The sequence below is a fragment of the Corythoichthys intestinalis genome, chromosome 5 (assembly GCF_030265065.1).
Source record: "Corythoichthys intestinalis isolate RoL2023-P3 chromosome 5, ASM3026506v1, whole genome shotgun sequence".
NCBI lineage: Eukaryota > Metazoa > Chordata > Actinopteri > Syngnathiformes > Syngnathidae > Corythoichthys > Corythoichthys intestinalis.
Window position 1 is genome coordinate 44,741,046 of NC_080399.1, and position 22,932 is coordinate 44,763,977.

Sequence of the window (22,932 nt, forward strand, 5' to 3'; positions counted from 1 at the left end):
CGTGACATTTTCATATTGTACATGATGTATGTCAGCTTACATCGTGGCACCGTTTGGGTCATGTCACTAATGGGTGGGGTGACCATATTTTGATTTCCAAAAAAGAGGACACTCAGCCCGGCCTCAAGATACTTGAATTTTACTCGAAGTTCACTCAAAGATGCCTATATCACTTTAATATATTCAAAGTGTGCCCCCTCACTCTGGATGGAAAAATGCAGTTTGAAAAAAAAAAATATATATATATATAAATATACATGTAATACATATATATATATATATATATATATATATATATATAGAATGCAGACCCATGGAAATGTAGTCCAGTCAATACACATACTCACAGTAGGCTATGTGCCAACTAAACATTTTTATAAATTACTATCACGACAATTGTCCTTGACGAATTGTTATTCCCATTCAATTGATATTCTCATTCAATGTTCTAGATTGCACACAAACAATAACCGAAATACACTGACAAACTATTCAACCAGCATGTTTCCAAACGTAGCTGTTCAAAACTACGTTTCCTCATAATGCCTAGCGTGGTTTAGCTTTCTGATAGCTAGCTGAGGCAAAAATCAAACTTTGCTATAAAAGTTTACAATCATCGGCAGTGCAATGATGCGACACCAAACGGGATTTTACAGTCAAAGCTCCGACAGAAGTCAACAGTTGCCATTATATACATATTTATCGTAAAAAACGTAACAACTGGGCAGGTGTTGTGGCATAATCCAGTAGATGTACCCAGTAGGTGGCGGTAATGCCTCATGATAGGGGTCAACTGCCAACAAAAACAAGAACTACTCCTTCCCTCCCTACTACTAGGAGCCATGTCATCGCAGGCAGGTGCTGCCACCCAGCGGTCGGAGGGATTCTCTTCAAATTGGTCCCTTGACAAATCATAAAAAAACGGACATTTTTATGAATTTCTAAGACCCGCCCGGACGATGAGGATACTACGTGAAAGTAGGACTTGTCCGGGCAAAAGACGTTTGGTCACCCTACTCATGGAAGATGTGCTACGCCTCTCACTCCCCTAACAGGTGTTGTGCCGAAAAATAGCCGCCCCGCGGGAAACGTCCCCCCTGGCGGGAACGCTTATTTATAACGCTATATTGAGGTGAAAACATCAAATGTTTTCATGGACGCATTACAGTAATGGATTTACGACTGTAAAATCAGTTTTAAATAAATAAATTAGACAAAATACTAGTACTTTATTTTAGTAACAAATCGTGGACTGGGCCACATAACCATCTTTGAACAGAAATTTATTAGTCTACAGGTTTTCACGACCATATCTCAATGACAATCACACAGGTATGACATTTATTAGTTCAAGCAGAGTAAAATAATACATATATTCACGGAACAAGAAAATCGTTTCCATGTCCATCGATTGGTAAGAAAAAGCTGTACGAGTGACGTGTGGGCGCTCAATGATAAAATAAATAAACAAATCAAATAAACGCTCAATAAAGCGTTATAAATAAGCGTTCCCGTCAGGGGGGACATTTCACGCAGGGCGGCTATTTTTCGGCACAACACCGGAATTGAGGATGTGTTTCAAGCTAGGCTGCGCTCCATCTTGCTTGTTTGGAAACACATGGTAAGATTTGGTTTCTTATCATGACAAGGGAGAATTAGGCTCGAGCGTTTAGGTCACAGCAGCACGGGATCATGCGAGATTTGCGACAACGCAGCCATTTTAGAAGCACGTCTGCATCACGGGACATTTAAACTTAAAGGCAAATACAATTCAACTACGAGTGCCAAAGATGGAAAAAAGTCAGGAAAACTTGCCAGTTCGATACGGAGACAAACTTGTTACCACGGCGAAGGACAGATATGTGAGCAATTTTAAGGATGTGAACAATGTTGACCCTTACGAGCAAGCCAAACACAAATGGAATAAAGATGTCGACAAGCTTCCACCACTACGTGAAATGGACATCATGCTGTATTTAGTGTTTGGTGTAAGTTACTACACTCATCAGCAATTCCGAAACTACAAATCGCTACAAAGCTACGAACAGTTTTGCTGCGGATTAGTGTTGTATCGGTCGTGAACGATTCGTTCTTTTTGAACGAATTGTTTGGGTGAACGAGACCGAACTAATCACCTTCTGCACTGATTCGTTCTATGAAGTTGGGGCTTGCCTTGTTATCTGCGTGGGAGGGCGTTGAGCAAGCGGCAGCGTCTACTGACATAGCACACGACCAATCAGACGCCAGCCTCATCGCGGGCAGGGGAGGGAGCGGAAACAGAATCAGGGCGTCTGTCACTCACTTCCACGTGTGGCCAATAAGCAGCCAGCGTGCAGGCAGGGGGCAACACTGAGTTATGTCACTTCCCGTTCACTGACTCTCCGTCCTACCGAGAATGCTTAGATGATTCGTTCTGCTAGACAGCTACGCTAATTTATAGTGCGCCTACACCGGCAGTCACGCAGCAGCGCTGCGGCAGTGAACGAGCTAAGGACTGAAAGGAAAGGGCTTTATCACATATTCTTTCATGTTGAGCCTATCATATGCTACTCAAATGCACAAAAATCACCACATAAACACAGTGAGCAAAGTTTACTGTGCTTTTATCAACAGACTCGAGACTACATATGACGACATTGTATCCACTTTACAGTACGTTAAAACTTTCGCCAGTAGCTACAAGGCGATAAGGCTGAGCTATGGAGACGTCGCGGGGGCGGGCGAGAAAGCTGTCAAGAGACTCTAGCTGGACTTCATGGCAGCGAAATTTATCTAATCTGTGCCCATGGAAAATGACTATTTAGTATGATCACTATAATACTGATTTGCTATGAAACGGTAGTTTCATGACATATTTTTCCGAGTTTTTTTTTCTTTTCTTTTCCGTGTCACAGCTTGTCGGGTCGGGGCGCAAATTAATTAACGTTGAGTCCATCAGTCCATCCTGTGCGACTAAAGCGTCCAAAAATTAAACGCGGGTACGTAGGATGTGTATATATACATGTATGTCTCCATTTTCTTAACATACCAATGAGAGTGGAATGGTTATATTGTAAAGAGCAAACGATTCTTTTTTTCATCAGCATTTGGCGATCTGAGATCGGGAGGGGATGACTGCGTGGAGTTGATGGGATTATTTATATATTAATACCAGTGCAAAAATGACATTTCAACACGATTTTTAGGTAATATTTTTTCGAGTGTTGTTTTATTTTCGTGTCAGAGAAGCCAAATAATAATAATAATTTTTATTTATAACGCTGATTGAATATTTATTAATATACGTTATAAATTGATTATTTATTAATATTTTTTATATTTTTTTTATTTGTGTGCAATAAATATCACTCAACCGGAAAAAATAGCCGAAAACAGTTTATTTAAATTCCACATTTATTTGTTCTTCAGCCAAAATGGTTTGGTGGTATATCAAATGGCTTTCACGAGCAGCCAGCTCACGTAAACACGCGTTTAAGCTACGAATACGGAAGGGAGCGTACACGCAATTTAGCGTGATTGAAAAAGTTTGTGCTTAAAAAAAGGGGATACGTTTAACCGTTTCCCTATATCAAAGTGAAGCAAGCACAAGCCATGGCTTTGATCCCATAGAAATATGATAGACGCGGAAATTCTCATTGCTGCAGCGGCTGGGGAGACCCGGGCGCCGGCAGAGACGAGGCAGTGAAAAAAAAAACACAGAAAAACACAGTCTGTCACTCACTTCTGAATTTACGAAGAGAGCGGCCAATGAAAAGCCTGTGTACTGTGCAAGAGGAGAGGAGAGTGCAAGAGGGGGAGGGACCAAGCCTTCCTGTTCAGTTATATATGCTAAGCGGTCTTTTGGTGATTCGTTTGGCAACGTCACTTCCCGTTCACTGACCGAACGATTCATTTGGGCGGTTGTGGGTGGGTGGGGGATGAGGAGGGCGAACGATTCGTTGAACGATTTGTTTGAACGAATCTTTTTACTGAACGAACCGGAATTGATTCGTTTCCTCAGGTGAACGACTTTTCCCGTCACTACTGCGGATGGGTGCAGGACCTGCACATTATGACCATAGCAAACGGCAACACCATCTTTCTAGCAAATGTAGGCAATGTGTGTTTACATTAGTCTGTGACCACAGATGTACGAATTTTTTGTTGCAGAAAATGTAGCCTGTGTACAAATTCTTTGCCAGTCTCTCACGTCAACATATTACAGCTTTTTCATTTAGCAACGACAGGAATTATGTCTTATGAAGACAATGCACATGTATGCATGCTAGTTGTTTAGCTGTAGCTATAGCTAACAACAGGCCGACTTAGGGCATAAAGTTACCGAAATTTGCGTAAACAAACGAAATTAACTTACCGGAGTGGAAGTGCATTTAGCAAACTGTGTAACTGGAGAATCAAACATTATGCCCTTCCTTCTGATCGAGGCCACCCATGCCATTCTTCGACGTTTGGTAAGTTCAGATATGACCTTTCCCTCGCCTTTTCTCCATGTAGGGATCTGGAAGAAACTCAATGGGGTTCCGTCGAGCTGTACATTCTCCTTTCTATTCGATCGGTTGTTGCAATGCTTTAACGCACAATAATTTCCAACCATTTTTAAAGAGCGACCTGTGTTCAAATGCCTGACTGTTTAAGTTTCCCGGGGTTCTGACACCGAACTTCCCGCTTCCAAAATGGCGATAGCGGCGGAAACCTCGCGAGTGCCACGTCATACGCTCGAGCCTAATATGAAATGTTGCTTTAGCCTTTAAAGGTCTGTGCTTAGTTATCATCACAGTGCACTGAATTTGTCATGTTAGCATTAGCATAAACTTTAACATGGCAAGCATCCTCTTAAACTTTTTTTTTTTTTTTTTTTTTTTTACATACAGTTCGTGGCTTTTAGGTGGGTTTAATTGAAAATAACTTACTGCTTTTCCTGCCGAGTGTGTATTATCATTACCAAGCTTGGACTGTCCTTGTAGACGCTACAATAAATGCTCGTTGACAAGGATGCACTAAAGGACCCAAATGCTCGACAGTTCAATCCAAACAAAGATTTATTTTCCAGTTCATAAAGTTAAAAAAAACGGAAGTTAACAAAAATTCACAGCAATGGCTGGACATCAATCAACTGAGTAGATTTCACTAGAAACAAAAAAGGCATTGGTTCAAAAACATGAATCGTTCTCAAAAAGGGGCTTACACAAGGACGTGGCGTCGGACGTGGCAGGATAGTAGACAAACCAACACTGGGCAAGGTTAGAAGCAGGCTATTTATACAGAGGGTCACAGGTGGACATGATCAGCCTGATTGGCAAGGGCAGGAAGTAAAGTTAACTCATGAAGGCACACCAGTACCAAAATAAAATAAAAGGATCTGACATGAATCTACACAAAACGTTAAGACCTCAGAGACGTGACAGTACCCCCCCTTTTAGGGACGGCTCCAGACGACCCACGAGACCGCTGTGCCTCAAAGTCCTTGATAAGGTCCTTGTCCTCAATGAAACTCGCGGGAATCCACGACCTCTCCTCCGGGCCATACCCCTCCCAGTCCACCAGATACTGTCGACCACGCCCACGTTTCCGCACATCCAGAAGCCGCCGGACCGTATAGACCAGACCCCCATCCAGCATGCGAGGCGGAGGCGGCGGCTTAACAGGTGGGACGAGGGAACTCTCCTTAACCGGCTTAATTCTGGAGACGTGGAAGGTGGGGTGAACCCGGAGGGACCTGGGAAGACGGAGGCGCACAGAAACAGGGTTAATTACTTTGGCAATCGGGTAAGGGCCCACAAATCGAGGTGCCAACTTCCTGGAGGCCACCCGAAGGGGCAGGTCCTTGGCACACAACCAGACTTTTTGCCCGGGCTTGTAGTCTGGAGCTTGACAACGACGACGATCTGCTACCCTCTTCATACGCGCAGCGGATGAGGACCTTCCGTGTTGCAGCCCAGACCCGATGGCAGCGTCGAACCAGGGCATGAGCTGACGGAACCACCACTGCCCTTTCCCCCACAGGAAACAGAGGAGGCTGGTCGCCGTAGACACAGTGGAAAGGAGACAGTCCCGTTGCTGCTGTCGGAAGGGTGTTGTGTGCGAACTCCACCCAGGTAAGGTGAGTGCTCCATGAGGCCGGGTTCTGGGTCACGAGACACCGCAGGCCTGTCTCGAGCTCCTGGTTGAGCCGTTCCGTCTGCCCATTGGACTGTGGGTGATATCCTGAAGAAAGGCTTGCAGAAGCACCAATGAGGGAGCAGAATTCTTTCCAGAAACGTGATATGAATTGTGGGCCGCGGTCTGAGACAATGTCTTTCGGGAACCCATGGATGCGAAACACATGGTTCATCATGACCTCTGCTGTCTGTTTGGCAGACGGTAGCTTGGGCAACGCAATGAAGTGAACCATTTTGGAAAAACGATCCACTACCGTCAGGACGGCAGTGTTACCTTGTGAAGGTGGAAGTCCTGTGAGAAGTCCAGGGAGATGTCCGACCAGGGTCTTTTGGGAATGGGGAGCGGATGCAGGAGTCCCTTAGGTGCTCTGGAGGAAGGCTTGTTCCTGCAACAGACAGTGCAGGCTGCCACGTAATCCCCCACCTCTTTTTCCATGGAAGGCCACCAGAACCTCCGTTTGATGACAAACATCGTGCGCTTCACCCCTGGATGACACGTAAGTAGAGACGTGTGAGCCCAATGAATGACTTGGGACCTCACACTCTCTGGCACAAAACAGGCGATCCGATGGGCAGCCACTAGGTGTTGGGCATCCACTGTTGGCCTGCTTGACAACAGACTCAATCTGCCACGTGACGGCTCCGACCACACGATCTGACGGCAGGATGTGCTCGGGCTCTTTGGGATTGCCTGTAATTGGAAACAGTCTAGACAAGGCATCAGGTTTACCATTCTTGGAACCGGGTCGATAAGACAGTATAAAGTTGAATCAAAAAACAATGTCCACCTGGCCTGACGTGCACTTAGTCTCTTAGCCTTTCTAATATACTCTAAGTTTTTGTGGTCTGTCCACACAATGAACGGGTGTTTAGCCCCCTCCAACCAGTGTCTCCACTCTTCTAGCGCAGCTTTGACAGCAAGGAGCTCACGGTCACCGACGTCGTAGTTGCGCTCAGCAGACGAGAATTTGCGTGATAAAAAGGCACATGGATGAAGCCTGTCTGTGCCCGCTGAGCGTTGTGACAAGATGGCTCCTAAACCCTCATTGGACGCATCTACTTCCACAATGAACTGGCGCTGTGGGTCTGGAACAGTGAGGATAGGGGCAGACGTGAACAGGCCTTTGAGCCGTTGGAACGCAATGTCTGCTTTGGGATTCCAATCAAAGCGGACTTTAGCTGAGGTCAGGGCATGGAGCGGTGCAGCCACAGAGCTGAAATTCCTGATGAAACGCCTGTAGAATTTTGCGAAGCCCAGGAATTGTTGGACCTGCTTTCTGCTAGTAGGTATTGGCCAATTAAGCACTGCACTGATCTTAGCGGGGTCCATCTTTGTCTGGTCTGGTTCGATGATGAAACCAAGGAAGGAGATGGTGGTGACGTGGAAATCGCACTTCTCGGCCTTGACAAATAGTTTATTTTTCAACAGCCTCTGCAAAACTAATCTAACGTGTTGAATGTGCGTCTTCTCGTCTGGGGAAAATATCAGAATATCATCCAGATACACAAAGACAAAAATGTTCAGGAAGTCCCTCAAGACATCATTGACTAATCCCTGAAATACTGCTGGAGCATTTGTCAGCCCAAAAGGCATAACGAGGTACTCATAGTGCCCTGTAGGTGTGTTGAACCCAGTTTTCCATTCATCCCCCTCACGTATCCGCACCAGGTGGTAGGCATTGCGCAAGTCCAACTTTGTGAAAATCTTGGCACCCTGTAACAGATCGAAGGCTTCATTCATGAGCGGAAGGGGATACCGTTTTTTTTTTATTGTAATGTTGTTCAAGTGACTGTAGTCAATGCACGGACGTAGTGTTCCATCTTTCTTCTGCACGAAGAAGAAACCTGCCCCTGCTGGTGAAGAAGAGGGCCTGATGAGTCCTGCCTTTAGAGATGCCGTGATACTCGTTCATAGCCTCCCTCTCCGGTCCGGAGATGAGTAGATGCGCCCTTTTGGGATGACCGCCCCTGGCTGGAGTTCGATAGCGCAGTCACTGGGTCTGTGGGGAGGAAGAGAAGTGGCCTTGGCCTTGTTAAACACTTCTTTCAAATCAAGGTAGCATTCGGGTACTTTGGGTACTTTAGAAAGATCTGGATCAAGTTCTTGACTTTTGATATCAGGTGGCTCTTTATCATTCTTGGGTGGTTCTTTATCATTCTTGAAACAATCTTTCCTGCACTGATCCCCCCACTGCAATACAGTTCCCCGTCTCCAGTCAAGGTGAGGGCTATGTTTGACGAGCCAGGGAAAACCCAGGATGAGGGGGTATTGAGCAGATTGGAAAAGATGGAAACGGATTTCTTCCGAATGTCCCTCCGCCATCGTCAAGACTACGGATTCAGAAACATGGGTCACACTGAACAAGTGCTTGCCATCAAGCGCTCTAGCGTTTAGGGGTTGGTCTAAGGCCTCACTTCGTAGGCCCCATTTTTTTAGCTAAAGTCCAATCCATTAGGCTTTCATCAGCCCCTGAATCAATCATCACACCAACAGATTTGTTACGCCCCTGGAATTGTAACATTGCTTGAGTCAAGGTGCGTGAAGGGGGGACAGTCACCCGTAAAGAACTCACCGGCGCCTTCCTCCTTGTGCTAGATCGATCTGCTTTTGCGGAGCAGGCTGCCAGGACATGTCCCAGTTCGCCGCAGTAAAAACAGAGTCTCTCCATGAAGCGACGATGGCATTCCTGTGGAGTCAGCTTTGTCCCCCCCAGTTGCATAGGTTCACCGGGATCGCTCGAGGGTGTTGTTCTTGCGGGAGGGAGAGCTGAAACAGGCGGAACTCTTGTCAGCTGAACGTAGGAGTGCCCCCATGGGGGAATCGGCAACTGTGCGGTCTGTTTTTTGTCTCCGATTCTGTCACGGATTCTGCTGTCAATCCGGGAGGCCATGGCGATGACAGAGTCCAGGTCTGAGGGAAAGTCCAGAGGAGCCAGCTGGTCCTTGATGGAATCTGAAAGCCCATGCAGAAAGGCATCTAGGAAGGCCATTTCGTTCCAACCGCTATCAGCCGCTAGCGTCCGGAACTCAATAGCATAGTCAGAAACTCTGCGTTGGCCTTGCTTCATTCCAACTAATGCCCGAGCCTCCTCCCTCCCTGGGGTGGTGTGGTCAAAATTTTTCTTCAGTGTCTGACTGAAGAGCAGAGACGAGTTGCAAATCTCTGACTTACGTGCCCACTCAGCAGTGGCCCAGGCTGCTGCTCTGCCGGTCATATGTGAAATCATGAATGCCACTTTGGATTGTTCAGTCTGGTACATGACAGGTTGGTGACTAAAATGCAGTTCACATTGTACCAAAAAAGGCCTGCAGTCACCAGAAACCCCAGAGAACTTTTCCGGAGCCGCCAGACGGACTGACACTGGATTTTCAGGTACACCTCTTGACGAACAGGTGGCAGCAGTGGGGGACGAACCGGGAGGTGGGCCACTCTCGGGGGTCAAAAACTGTTGGAGTCTGTCTGTAAAAAGCTTTAGTTGCTGGGTTATTGAAGTCTGGAATTCACTTTGTTGGCTGTGAAGCTCCCTGATTCCTTGGTTAACAACAGACAGCTGTTCGTCATGTTGTTTCAAACGACCTCCTTGATGCCGCAATGCGGCCTGGAGCTGCTCAGAATCGGCTGGGTCCATACTGGTCGGTTTGTACTGACAAGGATGCACTAAAGGACCCAAATGCTCGACAGTTCAATCCAAACAAAGATTTATTTTCCAGTTCATAAGTTCAAAAAAACGGAAGTTAACAAAAATTCACAGCAATGGCTGGACATTAATCAACAAAAATTCACAGCAACAGCTGGACATCAATCAACTGAGTAGATTTCACTAGAAACAAAAAAGGCATTGGTTCAAAAACATGAATCGTTCTCAAAAAGGGGCTTACACAAGGACGTGGCGTAGGACGTGGCAGGATAGCAGACAAACCGACACTGGGCAAGGTTAGAAGCAGGCTATTTATACAGAGGGTCACAGGTGGACATGATCAGCCTGATTGGCAAGGGCAGGAAGTAAAGTTAACTCATGAAGGCACACCAGTACCAAAATAAAATAAAAGGATCTGACATGAATCTACACAAAACGTTAAGACCTCAGAGACGTGACACTCGTCAGTCTACGTTCATTTGAAATGGTCGGAAACCTGTATTTATTTTTGGACAAAAACTTTTGAATTTTACAGACCCAGATGCCTTGAGGCCTAAAATTCCTGGTAACTATTTTGAGGCAATGTTACCAAATACTGTACTTATGTCATCTTCTGTCTTTGAAGTCATAAAAATTGTTTCCAAAAAAGCATACAGTATTCCCATTATGTGATCAGATAAGAGAAAAACAATATGTAATTATTATTGATCGAAAACAGATAATGTTTAGTTTTATTACAAGTATAAAATGAAGAAAAGTGCTTTTTATATGGTCTATGTTAACTTTTGCTAAATTTTGATCCTCAAAAACTACATCTTTATCTATAGCATTACAGTTTATTCTAATGATTCATTTTGATTGACTTGAGGATTCATAGTGTTGAACAATTGAGTTCTGGGAATATTCGCTGACTTTAAATATTTTAAGGTAGTTTCCATCTTTAACGTGTTCGTTCATGCAAACCAGGCCACTGAGGGGAATAATTGGGAATTTCGTTAGAAGTCAGATATGTAAACGAGACGACACCAAGCTGGCAGTCAAGACGTCGTCTGGACACTTGACCTACTTCTTCTCGGCGGATTAGTGGTTAGCATCTCGGCTGCAAGCGAGCAAGTGATTACAGGATGGCTGCTGAATTCGGCTTGACGATTTCACCGAGAAAGCTGACCTCTCAACTTCCACGTGTCACTGTCCATTCAAGAATTAAAACCCTTAAATACCTGCAACATGAAGCAATTATCAGAGAATCCAAAAATTTGAAAAATAAGGTCCAAATGAAACCTTTTTTTCAAATTTGTAAAAAGTCAAAATGAATATGTGTAATAAGCGCTCTAATATCTATAACTCTTTCTAAATCCTGTTTTTTTTTTTTTTTTTTTTTTGGCACGTGTTAACTTGCATCCATCTTTTTTTTTTTTCCAAAAGAAATGTCAAAATTCTGAGTTAGTCTCAAAATCATGAAATTTTAGGTTTATCAAATGTGATACATTTGGCAATAAAGGGTTAAGGGTTTAACATTCGGGTAAAAAAAAGTACTTAAAATTTTTAAATAAAATGGATAGCAGAAAAAATGAACATTAGTAAATATTTCATATATACAGTATACACACACACAAAGTGAAGAAATAAAAAAAAAAACTATATTAATGGCTTTGAAAGTATGGAATTATTTCAAAATGGAACATGTATTTTGAGCGCAAACCAAGTATACAACAGTCCTAATTTTTCTTGTTTTTAATTGCAAATGGAAGCAGAAGACCACAAAAACAACAAAAATGGATTTATTAGAAATATGAGCTGTGTTTATGCTGTATTACATGAAGATTAGCAAGAGAAGCGTTTCAGGAATGCACTAAATATAAAAATGTGCTAAAGTATAAATACAATTTGGTCCGTTGAGGTGAAATATTATTTACATTAGAAGAAGCAAAGGTGCTACTGCCGCCATGTTGCATTTTAATTGTCGCTGCCAATAAATACGCGAAACGTGTTAGTTGTCATCGTGGTCGTGGCAGTATTCAAAGTGACCACAGAGTTTAAGTACAAAAACAAAAAAAAGGCACATTACAAAAAGTACAGAAGCACACCAGGAAATAAAAAAATCTATATTCAAGAATTGCTTTTGACTGGACTTCAGCATTTGGCAATTTTTTTTTTTTTTTTCTCAAATCCTTCCGGTTATGGTCTTTGAGGGAGCCTCAAGTAGATATGTGAGTCCTATTTGCAAAGCTTAAATCTGCTGAAACACTTGGCATTAATTTCATTTTATTCAAGATATAGAATAGCAGCATACAGTAGTTACAAATTTTTTAAAGTTGACTCAGAAGACACAAGAAGAGCTCAGCCTACGATCTGAACTGGAACTTTATAAAATGATCACATGATAAATACCGTATGCCTTCCTAAAGTAATGTCTCCTGTTTAACAATGGTATTTTAACATTTTTAAATAATTTTCCATATCATAATGTGATTACAAGCATGCTAAGACGTAAGTGCCACATTAAAATGTGTTACCGTATTTTTAGGACTAGTAAAGCACACCACTAATGATTAGTATTTCCATACATAAGGCGCAACTGAATATAAGGCCAATTAGTGCATGTATTTTTGTTATTTTTGGTTTATGTTTTAGCAATGTAATTATTGATTCATTCGTAACTAACTTATTAGGTTTGGGTTTGGTAAATGATTGGTGTGGCGAGCACTTCTGCCTCACACTTCAAAGATCAAGGGTTCAATCCCTGGCTTTGGCTTTTTTTTTTCTTCCTGTATGAAGTTTGCATGTTCTCCCTGTGCCTACGTGGGTTTTCCCCCGGTACTCCGGCTTCCTCCCATATCCAAAAAACATGCACGGTAGGCTGATTGAACAATATAAAATCCCCATTGCTGTGATTCTGAGTCTGAAAAATTGTTTGTATATACTGTATGTGCCCTGCGATTGACTGACAACCAGTTTAGGGTGTACCCCGCCTCTTACTGGGATAGGCTCCAGCACCACTATGACCCTTGTGAGGATAAGCGCTAAAGATGAAATAAATGGTAAATGTGTGTAGTGAGACCTTTACTAAAGCAGTGTAGTACAGTTATTCTCCAAGAAAAAAATAGTGTAGGTTCTATGTCATTAAGAAAAAACACAATTCGTGTTCAAGATGCACTGTCAGTTTTTGGGAAAATAAGGGACTTTTAAGTGTGCTTTACGGTCCGAAAAATACAGTAAATTTGGTTTCAGGTGACGGACGGAGTGCTTTTTGTGTCTTATAAATCAAAAATTTTCAAGTTCTGAAGGTGTGCTGTTCTTCACTATATTATTAAGGCCAAGTTTCATAAGATTTAAAAAGAAGACACAGTAACAGTATGTAGTTTAGGCGCTGTCAGCAAACTGATCTGGAAGGAATTGCTTTGTTTTGTTTGAACAAACAAATTTTCCACTTTAAGGCGTGATATTGAACTTTTTTTCTGGTGCAATGTGCTTCCATAAATGTTCTTTTAAAATTTTTTAAAACTATCTCCTGGTGCGCACTCAGGCAAACTTGAACTTGCTCAAGTTTTTTGTTTTCTTTAATGGGCAATCACACGAGAGACTCCAAACTCTCAGCTACACCCCTGCCACCTGTTGACCCGGGGGTGCCATTGTGCTCTCGAGACACTGAGCTTCTCCGCCTTGGCTCTTCTTCTTGTTTTTGTTGCTCATCCACTACGCTCAACAAGGCCTCATACAGGAACTCCAACTGGTCCTGACAACAGACAGCCAGTTGTGTGGAAATAATCAATCACAAATTCGATTTTGAAATTCTATTCCCATCTGAAAATTTTGAAATGTGTTTGCGAAGTAATTGCAATAGCTTGCAAAAGTTACATTTGTGATGTACTGTATGTTTTCATTATTTATTGTATTAAGTTAACATTATATATTTTTTATATATAACATTATTATACATGTAAACATTTTATTATTGTTAATGGTAATTAATTTTCATTTTAGTAAGTAATTCAAAGACAAAAAAACAATTCTCACAGTGTTGCAAAAGGTGCCAGGCCTGGAGAGGTTTGTCATCTTGGCCACTTGGAAGACATCGACGCTCCTTTGGCCGTGGAGCTGACCAATCAGTGACAAGAGAGCGCAGAAGGTCCCGGCCTTGATTCCGCCCAAGCTGCGAGGGCAGAGCGACAACATCACCGAACTTTTCTCCTGAACTCTGGCGAGCATTTGGCGTACCGATCGAGGACAACGGAGGGCCCTTCTTTGGAGGTGGTTTCCTCTCGGAGCAGCTCGACCAGTAGAAAGGTGTCGCTGATGGCGCTGTCTGGGTTTGGCCAGCGAGGGGCGCTGTACAGTTGAACTTCCAAGACAAAGTCATCCTGAACAACAAACAAGACATGATTCATTTCACAATTCAAAATATGACATGCTTGAACTTTTTAGTCTGTACATAATTAGTCAGGGGTGAAAGTGAGCCGGAACACCGTTACGGTAAAAGATTTGGGGCTGGAATGGGCTAGAACAGTGTTTTGATCCTGAAAATATGACGGCAGATGTCAAAACCCCATGTAAAAAAAAAAAAAACGCCAGGCTGTCACATGCATCTTATCTCCAAGAAGTCAGATTTACATGCACAAATGTTAACACGCATAATAAAGTGGCTGTGCAGCGTGATCCGTTTCCACCACCGATATTTATTATTTATTTATTCCACGGAGCTCCCCAACAGCAAAAAAAGAACAAGCTTGTTGAAATAATGCGATAAAATACAGCAATGCAACTGAAAATGGATCAAATCTTTAAGAGAAAGGAAGTTGAAGAGGCTTATTAATTTTATTTGATTTGCTCTGATGGTGAGGTTCAGAACATCTTCCATGTCAATGTGCACTTTGGACTTTTGTTCATTTATGTTAGGCTTTCCTTACAATTTAAAAAAGTCAATGTTTGCGTGCTTTTCATAATACAGTGGTATGAAAAATTATCTGAACCTTTTGGAATTCCTCACATTTCTGCATAAAATCACCATCAAATGTGATCTGATCTTTGTCAAAATCACACAGATGAAAAAACAGTTTGCTTTAAATAAAACCACCCAAACATTTATAGGTTTTCATATTTTAATGTGGATAGTATGCAAACAATGACGGAAGGGGGAAAAATATAACCATCAAATTTAATATTTTGTGCCCCACTCCTTTGGCAGCAATAACTTCAACCAGACGCTTCCAGTAGCTGCAGATAAGTCTGGCACATTGATCAGGACTAATCTTTGCCCATTCTTCTCTACAAAGCCGCTGTAGTTCAGATTCCTAGGATGTCTGGCATGAATCGCTGTCTCAAGGTCATGCCACAGCATCTCAATGGGGTTCACGTCTGGACTTTGACTTGGCCACTCCAGAACGTATATTTTGTTCTTCTGAAGGCATTCTGAAGTTGATTTACTTCTGTGTTTTGGATCACTGGCTTGCTGCAGCATCCATCCTCTTTTTAGCTTCAACTGTCTGACAGACAGCCTTAGGGTTTCCTACAAAACATCCTGATAAACTTTTGAATTTGTTCTTCCATTAATGACTGCAAGTTGTCCAGGAGCTGAAGTGGCAAAACAGCCCCAAATCATGATGCTCCCTCCACCATGCTTCACGGTGGGGATGAGGCGTTGATGTTGGCGAGCTGTTCCATTTTTCCTCCACACGTGACGTTGTGTGTTACTCCCAAACAATTCAACTTTGGTTTCATCAGTCCACAAAATGTGTTGCCAAAACTTCTGTGGAGTGTCCAAGTGCCTTTTTGCGAACATTAAACGAGCAACAATGTCCTCCATGGAGTCCTCACATGAACACCATTCTTGGCCATAGTTAGTAGTTGGCCATATAGTCTATGTGTGCAAATAGATATTGGACTGTGCCAGTGATTTCTGTAAGTCTTTAGCAGACACTCTAGGGTTCTTTTTAACCTCTCTGACTATTCTGCGCTGAACTCTTACCGTCATATTTGGTGGACGGCTACTCCTTCGGAGAGAATGAACAGTGCCAAACTCTAAATTCTAGCCAGTTTCACCCCTGTGCTTCGTACTTGCAGTAAGCATATTGATAACGATCGTAGTATTTCCCAAGTTTTTTTTATTTTCAGCTGCACAACTTTTCAGTGATAGATGTACAAAAGTCTTATTTCAACTGCTACACCTTTGGGCAGTTTACAACAGTATTAGCTCAAACTGCACAACATGTTTTAATTTCCACAACATTAAAAGGATTAATGATAGTTTTAGTTCAAATTGCACCAATGTGGGTGTTGTCTTTCCTTTACGGCAATACTGTTTGTATAGTGAAACAAAATTGTTAAAATTTGTTTGAATCGTGATGACTGACTGAAAGTCAACAACTAACCTGCGCAGCTTGCACAGCCAAGTGGTGAACAACTAGCACATCTTCATTGGCCAAGCAGATGACGTTCTCGCCTGTTTGAGTGACGGTCAATGTTTCCAAGTTGAGTGGACTGTCTTTACCTGGCCAGAACATGCACGGCTTCGCCTCCTCCACGATCTCCTCGTCAGCATCCTGAGCGAAAATACAACACAATATACATTGGCTTGATTTGCTACATGCAATACAAGGAAGTGCTTAGCTGTCATCATCATGATTCCATTTTTAAATTATTTTTGTGGAGGTGAAGTATGTAAAATTTCCAGGGAAAAAATACATTTGTGTATTCAATAATTAAAAAAAACTGTAATAAACTGTAAGATTTATTTTTCTAACATTTAAAAACTGAAAAAAAAAAATCAACTAATAGGTGCTGAGATCCTACTCTGTAAAACTGTAAAAGTGGGTCATGTGACCTGAGCAAGGGTGGCCCCCTGTAATGACACAATGATGTGTACGTTGTGGTCCCAAATCATCTTCCAGAAGTCCTTGATGGTGTTTGGCAGAGGATTCTGGGCGATGATGAACTCCTTAATGTGTCTGTAGCCCTAGATCAAGAAAGGTGAAGGAGTGCAAATTAAATGCAAATTGTCAGAACACGGTAATGACAAAAGATATTATCAGCTGTTGTGTGCCAAGAGTTTGCATGAATGCAGTAATATATGTATACTGGGTATCACAAAAGTGATATCTCCTTGGCCGTTGTGGAATAACACTTTGGTGCTCAACCATGCAAATGCTTCCATGTTGTGGATAACTACTTTTGTCTAGGAATAATTTATTAACCCTTTATTTCTTTATTGCCAAACGTATCACATTTGATACTCTCAAAATCATGAAATTTTAGGTGTAATTCAGAATTGTGTCATTTCAAGTCGACACATGCATCTGCAGGTTCCATGAGGAAAAAAAAAACAGGATTTACCAAGGGTTATAGATATTAGAGTGCTTATTACACATATTCATTTTGACATTTCTTTTTATAAATTTGGAAAAAAAGGTTTCATTAGGACCTTGTTTTTCAAATTTTGGGATTCTCTGATAATTGCTTCGTGTTGCAGGTCTTTAAGGGTTAAATATATCTTTTCATGGGACAACACTGACAAAATGACACTTTTACACAATGAAAAGTAGTCTGTGTAAAGCTTATATAATAGTTAATTTATTTTCCCCTCAAAATAACTGAAAATATAGCCATTAATATCCAAACCCCTGGCAATAAAAGTGAGTACACCCCTTAGAAACTACATACATCCCTAAATGTCCTAATTGAGTACTGCTTGTCATTTTCCCTCCAAAATGTCATGTGACTCAGTACAGGAGTGCTGTCAGCATTGCTGCAGAGATTGAAAAGGTGTGGGGTCAGCCTGTTAGTGCTCTGACCATACGCCGCACCATGTCCTATGGTCTGATGAGATGAGTGGGCTTTCTTGTGTACCGTCTTCAGAAGAGGCGTCCTCCTGGGGTGACAGCCATGCACACCAATTTAATGTAGGGTACGGCATATGGTCTGAGCTAGAGCTGCAACGATTAATCGATTAACTCGAGTATTCGATTAGAAAAAAAATATTCAAATTAAATTTTGCTGATTCGAGTATTCGTTTAATTAAAGTGACGTTGTAATGGTTTATTTTGAAAGTGCTTGCATTTAATTTCATTGATTAGGGTGGATCCACTGCCTTCTTTTCGGCCTCAATTCACATGGCTGAATCCAGGTGCTCCCTGTTAAGACCAACATAAGCAAAATTTTGTTTGAGGAATTTTTTTTTTTTAATGCATTCGTAATTTATTTTATAGGTATATTTAGCCTATTTTTGTGGGAATATATGTCTGAACCATTTGTTGAGAACATTGTAAAAAAATTTTTAACATTTTATAGCATTTGAACTCGCGGACTTTTGTGATGTAAGTTAGCCAATTGTTCTTTTGTTGTACATAGATCCTCATTTATTTATTTTTTTATACCGTTTGAGGCTCAGCTCAGTTAATTTAATTTTTCTTGTTCCTTATCCGATTACTCGATTATTCGAACTAATGGTTTATCGATTAATCGACTACTAAAATAATCGATAGCTGCAGCACTAGTCTGAGCACTAACAGGCTGACCGCCCCACCTCTTCAATCTCTGCAGCAATGCTGACAGCACTCCTGTAAAGAGTCACATGCCCTTTTTTCGAGGGAAAATGACAAGCAGTACTCAATTTGGACATTTAGAGATGTGCATTTTTTCATAGGGGTGTACTCACTTTTGTTGCCAGGGGTTTAGATATTAATGGCCCATGAAAAGATATACTTACCGGTAAATATCTGCAGAAATGCGAGGGGTGTACTCATTTTTGTGCTACACTGTATATATAATTTATTTTCCATACTGTTTATATATATCTAAAATGTAACTTGTCAGGCAAAAAAAAAAAAAAAAAAAAAAAAAAAAACCTTACCGTCACATAGGATGCGTTTATGTAATCAGATGTGTCGCCCGCGGATGGTGACAAGCGCACACGTGACCTTTCAACTGCAAAAGCAAACAGAAGAAGAACAACATCAAAACAAAAAGAGAGCAGGAACATTATTAGAGTGACGCTAAGAGACCCATGCTCACCAGGCAGCAGCGAGCCGCTTCGGTTCTTGAGGCGGTTGTTGCTGTGAAGAGCACTTGTGTAGTCATGGACGCTCGGCGTTTCTGCAGTCAGCAACTGCAACACATTACTAACGTCAAGCTAACGTGCGCAAAATTTATTTTGCACTTTAACAAAAAGTTGCAACTGTTTTTTCAAAGGATTTAAAACAAGAATACAACTTTATTTTGGTGATATGAATTTATTGTGGCAAAAAGGGGAAAAAATACTATTATAATTTTTCTACCGTTCACTGGGAAAAATGTGATTTTCTTCTCATTTTACAATTTCCCATTAAAAAATAGAACTGTGGCAGAAGCAAAGCAGATCAAGGAAACATATCCTTACTTCTAGACCGCCAACAAGAGAATCAAACAAATATCCCACTCACACACAACATTAAAAGCATGAAAGACATTTTTGCTTTATGTATAGGTGCAGCTGTGGCTGAGTAAAAAGAAGGTTAGTGCTGCAACTTTCTAACTTTAAAAGTGCAACTTTATTCATAATGTTGCCTTTTTGAAAATACATAATTATCTATATTATTAGTTTTATCATTATTATTTTTTTTAATCATACGTGCATCTATGTAGCTATCCAGCTATAATTATATAATTGTATTATAATTATTCTGCTGCTGGTCAGATTGTTTTGTTACAGAGTTGTCGGATGAGTTCCCAACGTTGTACCTGCATCCAATTCCAGCTCATCAGCAGTGTCTTTAAACCGATCCTAGGCGGCATGCCGAGATATTGACTTGCTGCCATTTGACAGTTTGTATTCTCAATCCCTTCGTTGCATCCTGGCCTTGTTTTTTTTAATTTGTCTGCCGCCCTGTTTTTTGGAATCCTCGACCATGTTGTATTTGAGTGCATTATTTCGTTTCGCCTTGCTTTTGCGGCCTCCCGCCGCGGTTTTCGACCTGCTGTCACGGACCTTTTTTTGTCTCCCTTTACACGATCGCGTTTTTTTTTTGTGTATGTTCAATAAACACTTGTATGCAATCCCTCTGCTATTGCTGTCTGCATTGTGGTCAAGCTTCACTTCCGCGTTCGCAGACCATTTGTTGCTTTCATCTGAGGACTTAAGTTACAGATTGCAGCGAATAGACCAATAAACAATAGAAATAATATCAATGTAGAAAAAAATAATATAGTCCTTGTGGTGTTCGTTAATGTTGCGAAAACAGTGGTCCTCAACGTTCCCTTAATGCAGCGCCAGTGCGGAGTTGAATAAAAAGAGAATCATGTTTGCTCACAAAGTGAGTGTTTCATGTGCTTTGAGTACAAATAAAGTATACCACAGTCCACTTATATCTCAATGTGTAAAATAAAGTGTCGTTATAATCTCTTGGGCGGAAAATGATATGAATAGCCAGCAATCAGACTAAAGGCTGAGTTATGCTTCCGCGGCAGACCTGCGCCGTCAAGGAAGACCCGATTTACGACCCTCCGCTGTAGCCTCTCTTGTTCCTTCACAATTTTCTGACTTTGCGTGCGTCAACGTGTGTGACGTGTTGGAAATGGACTGTGATTGGGCCGCTCAGACTGTTGTTTCCGGTTCAGCGCGAAACCACCGCCATTGTCAAACATTATTTTGCTACACACAAAAATGGACCAAGCTTACGAGAGTATCAACAAAGAGCAAGTACGACAACTTCTACAATGTCTCGTCTAGACATTATGAAGATTGCCAAATGGCAAGCAATTCGTGGAAGGAGATTGCTGAAAATACAGTGCTGGAGGTCAGCCAGCGATTGAAAAAAAAAATGGAAGAACCAACGAGGGTATGTGTGTGTTCAGAATTGAATAGCCACACGAAGCGGTGACCCAGTCGGCCAAAAACTGTCAGCTTTTTATCACTTTGTCGTATTTTTGGTTGGTGCACTTAATCATTTATTGTGTACATATGTTTTCTGTGAGTCCGTGACTTATTTACGTGTCACACTTCAAGTATATGAAGAATAAAGCACAGGTTTGGTGTCAAAATAGTTGTTTTGATGTTTAATTTTCAAGTAGACAGTTCACACACTTGATACATAATCACTGATTGAGAGTGCCTTGGTTCTTTTATGATAACGTGTTTATCATCAAGGCTTTTAACGCGGTTTGGGAATTTCCAAAGCTGCCAGAAATCTGCTATGGCTTCCCACTGGCTGTTTGTAGGACATGTAAAAAAAAAAATCGGCCTGGAGGGCTGTGCACAATTCTTTGGAGACCTCGGACAAAACGCTGGACACAGTGCTCGACGCCAGTTTGAAACTAGCAACCACAGCTTGCTGGCTTCCGCCCGAGGCTAGAATTCATAATGTGACGGCATCAACAGTCCGACAGACCGCCTCCAAAACAGTCTTCCGCATCGCCTGTCCCTCAACATTTGTATGATCAACATTTGTTGTTCAATGTGGATGAGCTGAAGATCCACATTCGAGTGTTTTATCTACGTTAGCATTTTAGCATAGCAGTGGAACCAGAAGAAAACTAGAAGTTGTCAAGAGTGCCCCAAAACCCTACAAACACAACGCCACACCCCTCTAGTGGCTTGGCGGTGAATTACAGAGCAAGGCCGCAGAACTATCGAATGCTCATTGACGCCGTAGTCGCTTCGCCATCACCGCAACGCAGTAGCATAACTCAGGCTCAAGTTTAATAAATTTATTAATTCAGTTTCAGTATCGCGTATTCACTGCCACGCAGGCTTCAGGAGCAACATCTTATAAGTCTGATAAATCTGGGAACACCGGCAGAATAATCATCAATCTGAACAGTGCTTTTACGCGACGAAAATAATGTACGGCAGCTGTGAGAGAATTTTATTCATGCTAAAAACACAACCATTATACATTATCTCTTGTATGCTTTTTGTTATGCTTGCATGAGAATATTGTAGCATTAATCTGTTGAGTGTGCCTTCTCATGGCCTTGACGATCGTAGACGGTATCAATATGCCCAAATATGGACTGTTATGTTCCGTTGTTTTTCAATATGCCCCGAATGAATACAAGGAGGACTGTGTTTTCTTATCGTTGTTCCAGGTTCTCAAGGTCTCAGCTCAAAGATGTTTTTGTATGGAAAAATACCCAGGCTTGTGAGATGATGAGTTTCGTTTCTTGGTAAAGTTTTGTTTCACGGTGGGCTTTGGCACCGCCCTTTTCAACAGTATAAATGTCCACCCTCTATTGTACTGCTTCGTACTTTCTGGGTGATCACAGCTTCTGGCTGGCATTTTGACCCGAGAGCTCTTGTTTATAAAGCCTTCGAAAAAAAGCAATCCATGGTTGCGGTCGTACTCATTTCTCTAGCTATCGAGGTCACACTTGTCTTGGAGTTCAAACTTGAGCTTCCCTGACAGCAGCATTCTCTCGGTCATGTATGCATTAGACCTCTCGGTAGAGACAAACTGGATCAAAATTTTGGAGTGCTGTGATGCACGGGGTATCTGCAAAAAAAAATCAAACTGCTCTGTTTCACTGTACTGTATACCCTAATCATATGTAAAGCACATGTCAGCTCTGGATGCTAACCATCTCTACTATAATATTGGAATAAATTGGATTACACAATAGTTTACTGTGAAAATCTGCATTTTTTTGACATCACTCTCCTGCTCTGTCACTAGAGCAGGAGAATGCTGTCACTAACTAGCTTGACACTACCGGTTTTGTGCTACTCACGTCTCATCCAGTCTTTTCTGACATTTTGCTTTTGCTGCTTGTTTTGTCAAATATAGACAGTGCTGTCCTACTCATTAAGGCTTTGCTCGGGTTCAAATTGGAAGGGCAGTAACGGCATGTTTATGTAGTTAAAGAGTGACACTATGGAAGCCCGACAGCGTGGCCCAGTGACGTCACCGCCCAGAGTGCATTGCGTCTTCGACAACAACGGCGACCTAATAGTTAAACTAATTTTACAAATTTTATTAAAACGAAACATGAAGATGGGTTTTAATATTAAATTATTATAACTCTTACTAACATTTCTCTTTCAAGAACTACATGTCTTTCTATCTGTGGTACCCATTAAAATTTTTTTTTTTTTTATGGGTGCGTTGAATGGATTTATTCAACTTTAACAGCATTGGAAAGAGATACATATAAGACATGTTTTCCCCTTA

The 22,932-nt window shown here is 41.8% G+C and overlaps 1 protein-coding gene across 3 annotated transcripts in view; it reads right to left on the bottom strand.

Moving 5' to 3' along the window:
* Window positions 1-11,325: 11,325 nt before the first annotated feature.
* Window positions 11,326-22,932, bottom strand: part of LOC130916123 (receptor-type tyrosine-protein phosphatase zeta-like) — a 129,785-nt gene continuing 118,178 nt past the window's right edge. The window contains exons 24-30 of one of the 3 annotated variants that reach the window (XM_057836580.1): window positions 18,803-18,896; window positions 18,642-18,715; window positions 16,617-16,748; window positions 16,165-16,335; window positions 14,015-14,157; window positions 13,814-13,949; window positions 11,326-13,532 (exon numbers count right to left, since the gene is read on the bottom strand). In XM_057836580.1, the coding sequence (XP_057692563.1) occupies window positions 13,368-13,532; window positions 13,814-13,949; window positions 14,015-14,157; window positions 16,165-16,335; window positions 16,617-16,748; window positions 18,642-18,715; window positions 18,803-18,896 (915 nt within the window). In that variant the 3' untranslated portion in view covers window positions 11,326-13,367. The remainder of the gene's footprint in view (window positions 13,533-13,813; window positions 13,950-14,014; window positions 14,158-16,164; window positions 16,336-16,616; window positions 16,749-18,641; window positions 18,716-18,802; window positions 18,897-22,932) is intronic. The other 2 variants (XM_057836578.1, XM_057836581.1) reach the window with 2 other exon arrangements.